The sequence below is a fragment of the Ursus americanus genome, chromosome 3 (genome assembly GCF_024610735.1).
Source record: "Ursus americanus isolate L20-20 chromosome 3, mUrsAme1.1.p, whole genome shotgun sequence".
Classification (NCBI taxonomy): Eukaryota; Metazoa; Chordata; class Mammalia; order Carnivora; family Ursidae; genus Ursus; species Ursus americanus.
The window spans coordinates 39,623,877-39,637,041 of record NC_142129.1 but is presented as its reverse complement, the minus strand read 5'-3'; the positions used below and the strand labels follow the sequence as shown (position 1 = coordinate 39,637,041).

Genomic DNA, 13,165 nt, shown 5'->3' with positions numbered 1-13,165 from the left:
GTGTGTGTTTGTGTGTGTGTGTGTGTTTGGGTGAGTGCTTACACACACACAAACATAGATACAAATATATATGTAAGTAAGCATATTCATTTCTATGTTACACTGGCCAGAATTTTATCTTTATTATAGAATATCTGTGAAAATAATGATTATTTGCTAGCCATAGACTTGCTATGATTTGGAAGGCTGTCGGAAGGGTCTAATGTGTGGGTGAGAAATCAAAACAGAGATCAGACGCACTCAAGCAAAAGCACTGTTGTTTTAAAACAGCTCCACCCATGTCCCTGATCAGACAATATTCTGGTTTCTAATGCTCTCAAAACAACACTTAACACTCAGAATCTTTTAGGGAAATTCACCTCCACTGTAAATTATCATCATAATAAATGTTAACTCTCAAGATAAGTACTCTCTCCAAGTACCCTGAATGAGGCCCAGCAGGATTTCTGCACTGTATGCAACTTCAGAGATTCATCTGATTTTTTTTAAAAATATAGTTGGTTGTTCAGATTTTGAATCTCTCGACCCCTACATAACCACAACTGCTATACTACAAAGGCTCATGGAATGTTTAGACCGAATCTTCCCATCTATTTTCAGCTAACAGGATAGAAAATAGTCTCCTGTTTCTTAGAAAACAGCTTCCTAACTTTCCTTCTTGCCAGGGCTCTCAGCCCAGGCTTGGGAATGACCTTGGGAATCCTGCATCACTTCAGAGGCCACGAGGCTCTCAGGAGAAGACCGTGATCAGAAGGGACCTGAGATCAGAGAGGATGGGATGTGCTTCTTTTAGGTAGACACCGTGGTGTGGGTAGGGTCTGGAGTCAGACAGCAGTTTCCCCTCCAGCGCTCAGTGGGCAAGCTACTGACGTAAGCTGTGCCTCAGTCTCCTTGCTTATTAAAAGTGATGGTGGTGGGGGGGGGGTGATACCTTACTCAGGATTTCTGGGGGAACAGAACAAGCTACCTTACTTCAAGCTTCTCCCGCGGTGTGTAGCACATAGTAGCCACATGTGAGTGTTAGCTATGATCATTACGCAAAAGTGATCTTCTAGAAAGGTAAACGACGTCCACGGTCTTCAAATGTTTGCCTTCGTTGTGTCAAGGATTCTCTGGCCTTGGAGCCAGGGAGAAAAAAAGGCAAGGAAAGCCAAACCATTCAGGCCAGAAATACTTTTTTTTTTAAAGGCTTCTCTGGGTCAGAGACTGGCAATACCAATCTCACAGGGGCTCCTTAGGTGGCATGCCCCCCGAAAATAAATTCCAAGCCAGAAAACCGAAACTTCCTTGAAGGAATACATAAAGAGTAGAAAGATGAAAAATGGGTTAAAAAGAGTAGCAAGAAAGGTTAAAAAAAAATCCAGGAATGATTCTTTACAATGAATCATAAGAAAATCCAAACATCAGATTGTGGAAGGAAAATAAAATTTAAAAAAAGGAAACTGCCTCAGGTAAATAAGAGAGCCAGGTATAAAAGCAATTAGTAAGATTTATTAATAAAGTGTGTTGGCATTAGTAGTGCTGTGAAAACGTTACTACATAATGTATTGTATTTGTAGTAAACAATATTAGCTAATGTATTATTATAGTGTTATTAGTAACCATTATTAGCTAATTTATTTTCCTTTTTGCTTAAAAAGGGGGAAAACAAGCATATGGTAACTAATCGTTGCCATTTGCTTACACCTGGCAGGTTAAAAGACCTCACCTGCTAAAAGACTCCCATGTAAATGACATTGGAGAATGGCACCCACAGCCTCCATACAGCACAAACACAGCCTCGTGTTGTCACTCACACACAAGCACTGATACAGACAGTGACAAAGGAAAGCACACGCTATTGCAGTCAAACTCTTCTTTACATCCCCTGGAGCTGGTTGAGGCTGAGAACAGAGATGGTGTTAGTCTTCCTTAACTGCTTTAAGAAACGAAAAATAAGTTGTATTTATTTTTTTTAAGATTTTATTTGTTTTTGAGAGAGAGAGGGGGGGCGCACATGAGTGCACAGGTGGGGGTGAGGGAGGGACAGAGGGAGAAGCAGACTCCCCGCCAAGCAGGGAGCCTGATGCAGGACTCTATACCAGGACCCTGGGATCATGACCTGAGCCAAAGGCAGATGCTAAACCGACTGAGCCACCCAGGCACCGCCACCCACCCCTGCCAAAAATAAGTTATATTTATGCTCTCTAATTATTCAAAGGCAAAATGACTCTCTTCCCCACTCGAGGGGCCCATAATTCAAGTGGCCTTAGTAACCCCTAGGGATTGTCCCGCTTCCTCAAATGCTCAAGAACTCTGCCCTTGGACTCCTCAGACAGTTTGTGAGGACTTGGGATGAAAGATGGAGAGAAAGAGTATCATTTGGTTTCCAAATCTCCAAGCTTTGCTTTTGGGGCCAGGATTTCAATCTCCATGGTTGTGAAGGGGGTGGAGCACCATTTCTACAACTGCAGTTAGGCCTCTCTGTCTATAAATGTTGCATTATTTATATTCCTATTTTATAGAAATATCATCTAATACCATTTTATTTACACACATCATATATTTTATATATTCTATGTATGTTATTAGATCATATAATTCTATTTTATATTATATATAACATAAAAGTGTTATTAAATATATGGGTGTTGTATTATCTATTACATGATAAAAATATATATACACACACATATACAATATGCTATATATATGTGTGTGTGTATATGTATACATAGTGCATATATACCATAAATGCAATTCATTGTGACTGGTTGCTAGATGGCATACCAGGTTTCCACAAGAGAGAATTTTTTAAAAATTCAACCTCAAACCCTCAATTGCAAAGAGAAGATGGTCATGCTATATTTTTATTACATTCCAAATCAAGGGACTCAATCATCTAATTTCAAATGGTGCAGCTATAAAAGCCCTTATCAAACACCGACACAGATGTTTACTCTCATGCCTAGAGGAGAGACTGAGGCTCCAAAGACAAAGGCAGGAGCCAAGGCTCCCTTTCTGAAGTCAATGCCGCGTGCACAAGATCCAGGCTAAAAGGGTTGCAAGTATAAAGCAACCACATGGCACATGCGGGAGCACTTTTATTTGTTTGCTTTATTTGTTTTTTTATAAAGTGCTAAGCTAAAGATTTTGCAGTACTGACTGCCACAAATTAAGCCGACTGCAAACTTTACATTCTGGTCGAGAGCCATGTCACAGCCAACACACCATGTGTGCTGGAATGATTCAAATAAATGTTTCTCATCAACTCAGTAGAGACCATCTTCATTCCAACTAAATTCAGCCAATCTCAAAGCATTTCAAATTTAAGCTGCTAAATTTATAAAAGAACAGTGCTTCCAAATGTTTCGATTGGGTGCCATGTCCAAGGCAAAAGTGGAGATAAGATGCAAGTAAAGGCCACTTTTAAAGTTATCGATAAATCATACTCAATATATCCTTAATTCCTAAAGTTAATGAACATAGTTCTGCCCGCCCTTTGAATTTTTCCAAATGTTTTCTGTTGTATGTGGTAAAAATTATACACATAAAAGGTTATACATTTCTAAATCACCCTTTAGACATTCTCTTGGCCTTCAGATTCATAGCATGACGTGTGCAAACATTCTTCTGGCTCCTTTGTTAAAAAACTGAACTGCAAATCAGTTCTGGACTCTATTCTATTCCTTTCATCTGTCTACCCCCTTATACCAACATCACGCTGTGTTAATAACTTTATAGTAAGTCCTGAAGTCAGTTAATGAAATCCTCCAACTTGGTTCATCTTTGTTGCTTTTACAAGACTATTTGGGCTATTCCAGATCCTTTCCTTAAATTTTAGGATTGGTTTGCAATTTCTTTTTAAAAAATCATATTGCATTGGGGGCACCTGTGTGGCTCAGTCAGTTAACTGTCCAAATCTTGTTTTTGGCTCAGGTCATGATCTCAGGGTTGTGGGATGGAGCCCAGTGTCTGGCTCCACACTCAGCGGAGCGTCTGTTTGGAATTCTCTCTCTCCCTCTGCCCTTCTCCACCCCTCCCCCTCCCCCAGCTCACGCTCAATCTCAATAGATAAATAAATAAATCCTTAAATTTCAGAAGTTTGACTATGATGTTTCCAGATAATAGTTTTCTTTCTATTTATTCCACTTAGGATCACTGAGCTTCTTAGCTCTATAAATTTATGTTTTTCAACAAATTTTGGAAACTGTCAGGATTTCCTCAAATATTTTTCTGCCTTATTCTCTCTTTCCTCTCTTTGAGACCCCAGTTAAATGTATTTTATATCAGTTGTTACCATCTCACAGATCAATTAGTCACTATCCATTTAATCCATTCTTCAGATTGAGCAATTTGTACTGATTTATCTTCAAGGTTACTATCTCTTCTGCCATCTTCAAGTCCCATACAGTGAATTTTTCATTTTAAATGTTATACTTTTCAGTTTTATAATTTCCGATTGGTTATTTTTTATGCTTTCCATTTCTCTGCTAAGACTTCTTGTGTGTGCACACATTATACTTTCTTCTTCTGATATATTTATAAGCGTTGCTTTAAAATCTTCATTTGCTAATTCCAACACCTGGGTCACTGCAGGTTCAGCTTCTACTACTTGCTTTATTTTTTTTTTTTTTTAAGAATGGGTCATCTTTTCTTAGTCTTCATATATCTAGTGATTTTTTTTATTATATTCTGAACATTGAGAATAAAAGACTGCCAAGTCTCAAAATCCAGTTTTGTTCTTCTGAAGAGTGTTTTGTTAGAGCAGAAATAAACCTAGCTAGAATCAAACTCCAAATTCTGCAGTGAGTGGCAGTTTAAAATCTCTTCTCAATTCTTGCCCTTTCTAGTTGCTGTTTTTACCAGGCCTTGGGGGTTCCCACACACATACACACTCACACACATGTACATTCACACTACTGATTTGGGTCAATTTTATAGGTGGATAGATGTAGACATGTACATATGGGCTATCATACCCTTCTTTCATGGATTCTCCCTCATAAGGTAGCTGCTCTGTTAGCCCAAGACTGTATCTTATTAGTAACTTACCAAAACTGAGGCTTTCAGCCACCCCATGCTAACTGGATGAGCATGTATCTTCAGGCAAAAGCTACAAACACACAAATCTCATCTGAGGCCCATTTATTCTTCCGAGGATTGACCACCCTCTCTTTCTGTCTACTTTAGGTTGCTATCCAGTTCCTTAAAGCTGTTGTTTTTAGGTGTTTTTGTTTACACTAATTTGTCCAAATTTTATAATCATTATCGGTATTAGTCTAATTAAGATATTCTGCCATTACCAGCATTAAGGCCCTGAACACTGATTTTGTCTATGTTTGATAAATGAAAATCATGGTTCACATGTAGCCACACTTCCAGCATCCCTACATACCAAAAGATTAAAATGATTGGAAGATAAATTTTAAGAAATTATTTTGGTTTCAGAGCCCCCAAATTCCTCGACGTTAGCAAGTCATATGAGGTTGTTAGAGAAAAACTCTGTTTGAGTCCCAGCTCCACCACCTGATTTTAACTTCTGCATCAAGGAAATAATTCTCATTATACTGATCTTGTGCAGTGGATACAAGTGTGAATTAAAATGAATGTAAACACTGAGACAATGCCCAGAACAAACTCTCATAAAAGAGGGCTTCTGCTGCCATTACCATTGTGTCTACTTCATTAAATATATATATGCATATAAAGAATATTTTTAAAATTTTACCCTAAAAACTCAATAGTGCTTTCTACTTTATCAGGATTTAATAACTAAGGAGTATATACTTTTTTTCTATGTGGGAAGGGTAGGGAAAGAGACCAGTATTACACACTGAGGGCGACTAGAATTTCCTCTGAGGACTGAAAAAATAAGGTGCACATTTTCAGATGCTGTTCAGTCTTGCTTCTCAAATTGAAATTATCTGCTTAACAACTTGGCAAAATGGAAATTTGTTCTGCCTACTGTAGAGAGTTTGTTAGACCCTATTTGGACTCACCTTGTTCAGTGGATAAGAAAGGCACTGATGAGGAAAAACTCTAAGAAAAAGTTCTGAGATCTCCAGACACAATTATCATGCAATTCACTTGATAGGTGACTGAACACTTTCTGAGACTCCGAGTAAATAATTTTCATACCGCACTTCAATCCTGAATGCTTTTTTTTAACGTGGATCTTTTTCATACTGAGCCACTGAAGAAAATCAAAGACTTTTAACTTTGAACATCACATAGGCCACAAAAAAATAAGTTTTTGTTTAAAGTAATACATAAAATTATGCCTAGCCTTGCTCCAGGAGAAGGATAGCAATTCTGATGTAATCATTTTGTGGCTACAAACATAAAATATCCTTTCTACCACAAAGCAAAAATAGGCAGGGAGGAGTAAATTTTTGAAGAACCTGTTAATAAGAACATCAAATGAGCAAAAAAAAAAATCACTTACTCAAAATATCTAGATGCATAGTTATACAGTCAGTCAAAGGACAGGGTTTAATTATACAGAGAAGAAGGAAGTGTTACATCATCTATATTAATTGATCACAAATTCTTACCAAGGCTTCATGATCTTCTGCAATTTCTGGTATCGTCTGCAAAATTTGAAAAAAACAATATGAGGAGCATGTTTGAAAGCAATAATTTTTACACAAAGAACATTACCTTGAAGAAAGCTCAGGATTAGATATAGGGGAGATTTAACTGCCATGATGTAAAGGACTTTATTCATTTCAAAACATTATTCAAAGTAATAAACTGGTGTTCCCCGATGATAAGAAACAATCAAAAGACAGGGATTAAGCTACTGTAATGAACCCACTGCATTTACTTAAGAGTAAAGGCAACAGAACACTCTATCTGGATCAGAGTGAGTATATGTTCAATGGGGAGAAAAACCCTCAATATAAGACTGGGCATATTTTCAACGAAAAAAAAAATGGAGCCAAAAGGTACTAGACCAGTTCTTAAGTATAAGCTCAACAGTGAATAAATAATTGATTATCTTTCTTTGGGAAAATGCCCACTCATTCTACTTTGACCCCTCTTGAGAAAAGACTGCCTCTTTGTAGGGAAGACATCACAAGCTACTACAATAGTCTTGAACAACAGATGGAATTCTGTGATGGTAGCCTGCAAAAAAATGGACAAATCTCATCTGCAAGAAAGGACAACTATGCCTCTTTAAAAAACAGGTCAAGGAGATAAGGAAACAAGCAATGTTCATCCTATCAATCCACTTCCCAGCCCTCCAGTCTGCCAAATTTCTCTGGCATTAAGTATGTTCTTCCCTCTGTTTTGAATACCCTCTGCTCTAACCAGGTTGTCCAACTAGCTAAGTTCTACTCCAAACTCCCCAGATTCTGGGCTCCTCTGGGAAGCCTTCTTGACCTCTGATTTCCCTTCCTTGACCAGACTGAGGGTGGCACTCACACCTGTACTTGGTGAGAGAAACATCAGCTGTATGACTTAGGTAGGACATCTCACTGTCCTTCCAGCTTCCTGAAGGCAGGGGCTTAGCACTGTGACTGAGCATATGTCAGGCATATGCAGAGTAGATAAGTAGCTGATGAATGATTTGGCTTTTCAGATGAAGTGAAGTTTCATTTTCATCCACGTAAAATGTAACCACTTCAGAAACCTAACTGACCACAAGGAGATCAGATCTAGTCTCTGGTAAATCGAGGGGCGGGGTGTTGGGTGATGGGGGTAAAAATGTGTATAGCCATCTTCTTCTTCCTCCTCCCATCCCCCACCTTTACCTACCTTTGAAAAAAAAAAACATTATTAGCTTCCATCCCTCCCTCCTTCAAAAAGCCACTGGGCAGGGTGAAAGTAATAGGTGACCCACCACAGGGAGGCAGACCTGAGCAGAGGTTGGGTCCTCTTGCCAGGGCCAAACACTACTGTCCACTAACAGGAACTGGGCTCCTTACAGAAATGACTCCTGCCAGGACTGAGGCAAGGAAAGCTCTAGATAAGCCCAGAGCAGCTCACTGAGCCAGAAAGGAATGAAATGCTCAAAGAATAATGGCAGACAGGTCAGAAGGGCACAGAAGGCTGCTTGAAACTTCCACAGCCAAATCTGGGACAGACTGAGCACCAAAATAAATAATAACAGTGACAGATCACAGCTTCCTGAATTAAACAGGACCGAATGAGTCCACGTTGTTTCAAGGAGTGGCATGCTGGTATTGTAGCAGAGCCAAATCTCTGGAGGAAAACATGCAAACCTGATTTGTACTGTTTTCTGTCCTCCTTCCTGTAACTACTCCAAAATTATTTATTAATTAATTAATTACAAAGTGGGGTAAACGTGTTACAGTAGAGACCCCTGGAAGGCACTCTCTTAAGTGGTCAAAGTGAAACCAGTCATAAGACACACGGACATCATGTGCCAGCCATAGGATGCAATGAAGAAAACCACAAGCATCAGTGATATGCCAGCCAAAGATGCGTAACATGGGTTTACAACAAGAACACAACACAGGCTAAGCCTGTAGAAAAAAAGCTGTGTCCCCATGGGAAACCGTGCATACTCTTCTGAGTTATCAGATGCCAGCCCGGTTTTCTCTAAGTTGTAGGTAACTGGTGAATATGTACATTTTGTCCCATCTCATAGTGATTTAATGGACTTCCTCCTTGCAGGTAAAAATCCAGTTCTGCCTCCATTTGCAGTTCATTTCAACATCCCTTTGCTCCACATAAATTGGTGCCCTTTTGACTCTTCCTTTGAAACCATTAAAACATCTGCCTCATTCCCTCATATCACAGGAGTAAAATTGTTTTAACACATGTTCATTTTTATATCTGTATGAGCCATGCTTTTATCTTTTCCTAAAAATCACCTGTAATGAATTACCTTTTAGCAAACCCAAACTGGAGGATATTCTAAAAGTGGCTGATCTATCATCTTAAAAAGTGCCAAAATCAGGAGAGAAAAGGAACCCCTAAGGAATAATTCCACACGGAAGGAGATCAGGAAGAGACAGGACAAATGGTGCAAAGGTGCTATCTGGAATGACTGGATTAAAGGACACAACAGAGACAAGTGTGAAACTTTATCTCGTAACTCTTCCAGTAAGTAGAGAGGCGTTCAGTTAATGAAACAAGGAGGCCATTAACTGAGGTGGCCCTAAGGCCAGAGGCCTATATAAGCAAACCCAAAACGAAGCCTGTAAATGCCACAAGGTTACAAAAACACAAACAAACAAACAAAAAACAAAAACAAAACAAAACATCCAAAACAGTATCTATGGATGACCAATCACAAACATCCAGCTAGGCTCTAAGCTCCTCTTCTCTATAAAAGTCTTTCCCCTGGCTCCAGCAGGTGCAGCGCTCCTAACCACTTCCAGTATGGCGCTGACCACTTCCAACTGATTTTTGCTCAAATAAATTCTTAAAAATGTTAATATGCTTCAGTTTATTGTTTAACAGAACCAGTTCAAAATAACTGTATGTGAAGGGTGTATCTGTGTGCATGTGTGTGTGCATGCGTGATGTGCGCATGTAGTATATAAAAAGCTATCACTGCAACTTTTCCAAATCGCTTTCTGGCCTGGTGCCTGAGTACCTTCAGCTTTTTATATGTGTTCCACTTGCTGTAGCAGACTCTGGCCTTGGAAGGTTCTCCCTGACCAGTGCTTCTTCTCAACTCCCTCACTTTGGGTTCAGATTAAGCATAAACAAAGAGGAACTTTTTGTTGTGATGTCTCTTTTCCTAACTGAAGTTCTCTCTCTCTCTTTCTCTCTCTCTCTCAATATACCCATTTTTAAAAGAAACGTGAGCAGGAACAAATGATTCTAGAAAGGCTGATGTTTCGGGGTGGCCAGAAGCCTCTCACCTGAGCCCAAGGTGTGGCATTCTGTTCCCTAGCAGAAGATAGTCTCTTCTCCAAACAGGCTGTGTGACCTTGTCTCATTTCCATTTTCATTTCATTTTAATTTGGGCAAGCACACCCTGAATGTCCCTGTTAATCACTATCTTGAGAACGTACAGATCCCACCTCCTTCTCTATTCCCATCAAGCAGAATGTATACAAGGATGTGTTGTCCAGCCTTCAAGGTCAGGGGCTCCCGGGGATGCCCAACCCGGAGTGTCTCCCTGGTACCGAAGGGTGTCCAGATGGCAGGCCTTGATCTCCTTGGAACGCTGGCCATGCAAGAAGGGAGAGGCTGAAGAGAGTTGCCAGGCTAAGCTGCTGTGCTGTAAAAGCTTGCTGCACGGAGATCCCAGCAGCAGACGCTTTGTCCAGTTCACTGCTTCTGGACTCCTTGTTTGTAAGTTTCCCCAATCAACCTGTGTGTCGACCACTGTCTCCAGGTCTTTTCTTTGGCCTCACTGGACCCTCACCCTACCTTGACTTAGAGTCTGCTGGCGTGTAGCTGCACAGATGGGCAAAGACTCAGAGACAAAGCAAAGAGTGTTGGGAAGGGGAAAGATCCAGTGTAAGGAGTCTTCTGCCACACAACCGCTGACAAAGCCCAAGATGATTGACCTCCTTGGTATTTGTGATGCGCATTTCTGGCCAGGCCCCAGGACGGCTGTTCCAATTGGAACTCCCTGCGCTCTGCTGAGTGCAGGAATCCAAGAAATCCGGCAGACAGATCTGGGGAGACCCAGCAGCCTTCACAGCTGGGCCTGCAGACCACACAGAGCAGCTTCTTTTTGGTCCAGGGAGCTGCCTGCTCCTCCCTGTGGCCTCTGTCCAAGGTGAAGTGCAGGACACGCACTGTGTGACCTGTACTTAGCTGCTAGACAGCAAGTCACTGATCAGCTTGGCCTGGCTTGGACCTTCCAGAGCAGCCAAGGTTTATGAGAGACACCAAATTCTTAGAAATAAGAGCATTAAGTTAAAGCTGATAATCCATGTCCGTGGAGGTTAATGAAGTTACTTTCGAAAAAACAGAGTCATTTTGTGGAAGCCGAAAGTTCAAAAAAGGTCATACATAGTCCAAAACTGTCATATCCATCTTCATGTTTTCCCCCATATACCTGCTCCCGTGTGCCTAACACAGTGTCAGAAATACTCAGCACTCAAGTAATATACACTTTACTAAATGAATAAAATCTGCAAATCCAATGTCAACTGTGGGTACTAGGCAACATCAAAGCCGAGACATCATTCAGGTGCTTAATTCAAGTCATACATCAATTTTCACATCTCCTAAGGAATGGCTATAGCTCTGATTCTGGCCTGGAGAAAATGATTCGAGTAATGAAAGGTTCATATGAAACTGTCTGTGTGTTAATGAATGATGACAATAGTTTTTATAAACATAAACACACATAGCTATACAGATGCACAAAGGTCCTCATCTGTGTCATATGTATGACAGAATGGGAAGGGGACTAATAAATTATACAATTAACATTGTTTGTTTTTAAGACAATTACTTGAGAGCTTTTTACATATCTCTCAAACTCTGGGACTCTCTCCACTATTCCTAATACCACCAAATTTTGGAGAAATGACTTCAACCAAAAATAAAATAAAATAAAATAAATAAAATAAAATAAAATAAAATAAAAAGCACTTGTAAATTCCCCAGATTAATGAGAAGCCCTCAACTATCTCACTGCTATTTTTCTTAGGAAAGCTGAAATCCCTGAGGGACCACCAGTCCAGTACTGGCCAGGGTGTTAGAAATGGAGAGACTCCTCCATGAGCGTTAAAGTATAAATGAGGATATTGCAGCGAGCTACGGGGCTGTTCTTTTTTTAAAACAGCTTTAAAACGTGTATATCCTCTGAATCAGGAATTGTACTCCAACAAAATACTTTAAATATTCACAAAGTTTTGACCAGAAGAAAAACTGATTAGAGAATGTTCACGATTGTGAAAAAGACCCCAGGACAATGGAAATGTCCAACAACAGTGGAATGGTTAATCATACTGTGCACATCCTCCAAATTATCATACTGTACCTCGACTGTACCTCAGCAAAGTTTTTAAAATGAAATAATATACAAACAACAAAAATGATGATGGAAATAATATTAATTACATGGAAATATTATTAGGTACAAAAAGCAGGCAACAAAGAGCGTGAACATTTTAATTCTCCTTTTGCAAAGCCTGTGCATGTGTGTGTATATCTAAAAGAAATACAAAAAGGGGACGCCTGGGAGCTCAGTCAGTTAAGCGGCTACCTTCAGCTCAGGTCATGATATCAGGGTCCTGGGATTGAGCCCTGCATCGGGCTCTCTGCTCAGTCAGCGGCAAGTCTGCTTCTCCCTCTCCCTCTGTGATCTCTCTCACTTTCTTTCTCTCAAATAAATAAATAAAATCTTAAAATAAAATAAAATAAAAGAATACAAAAAGGACATACACCACAATGTTAAAAATGTCTCTGGGAAGGCAGATTACAAATGATTCTTATTTTTCCTCCTCTGTTTACTTATATTTTTTAAATAATTTTTTTTTATTAAGGAGAGAAAACTAATTCAAAAGACTGTCTTAAGTTTTTTGTAAATACATGAATTTAACTTTTTTTCTCTCTTGACTTTTCTGCCCAGGGTGGTGCTACAGCTTACTCATATTCCAACGGCGTAATTTTCCTGTCACATAGCCAAGTGGGAAGGAAACTATAAGAATCCTGCCCTTTCGTTCTTGGAAATGTTCCCCCTGTTCTTCTGTTTAGCACTGGAAGGACACAGGATAAACGGTCCACTGGACTGTGTGCGTAGAGGCATAGACTAAGGGCACGGTGTTTCACTGAAAGCCCAAGAAAAGCAGTGCTATTCACTACGTTGGACTTAGGGTGGCAGGTACGATTTTTTTCTTTCAATTAAAATATGTCATTTCTGAGAGACCGTTTTGTTTATTGAGATGTAACTGACATACAATATTATGTGAGTTTCAGGTGTACAACATAGAGATTCCACATTTGTATTTATGGTGAAATGATCACCATGGTGTCTACTTACTATCACCAAAGTTAATACAATATTATAGCTTATATTCCCCGTACTGTACATTACTTCACAGTGACTTATTTATTTAATACTTGAAAGTTTGTGCTTCTTGATCTCCTCTACCCATTTTGCTGACCCTCCAAGCCCTCTCCTTTCTAGCAACCACCAATCTGTTCCCTGTAACGATAAGTCTGGGTTTGGTTTTGTTTTGTTTTTTAGATTCCTCATGTAAGTGAAATCACATGGTGTTTGCCTTTCTCTGTCCGA

General features: G+C 39.7%; 1 protein-coding gene and 1 pseudogene across 9 annotated transcripts in view; one reads left to right on the top strand and one right to left on the bottom strand.

Moving 5' to 3' along the window:
* The window catches only part of ELMO1 (engulfment and cell motility 1), a 527,802-nt gene that overhangs the window by 328,318 nt on the left and 186,319 nt on the right, over positions 1 to 13,165 (bottom strand). For all 9 annotated transcript variants that reach the window (XM_045792846.2, XM_045792847.2, XM_087860896.1 and 6 more), the window contains one exon: positions 6,537 to 6,572. In XM_045792846.2, coding sequence (XP_045648802.1) covers positions 6,537 to 6,572 — 36 coding nt within the window. The remainder of the gene's footprint in view (positions 1 to 6,536; positions 6,573 to 13,165) is intronic.
* LOC148110370 (uncharacterized) lies at positions 8,607 to 11,649 on the top strand (annotated as a pseudogene).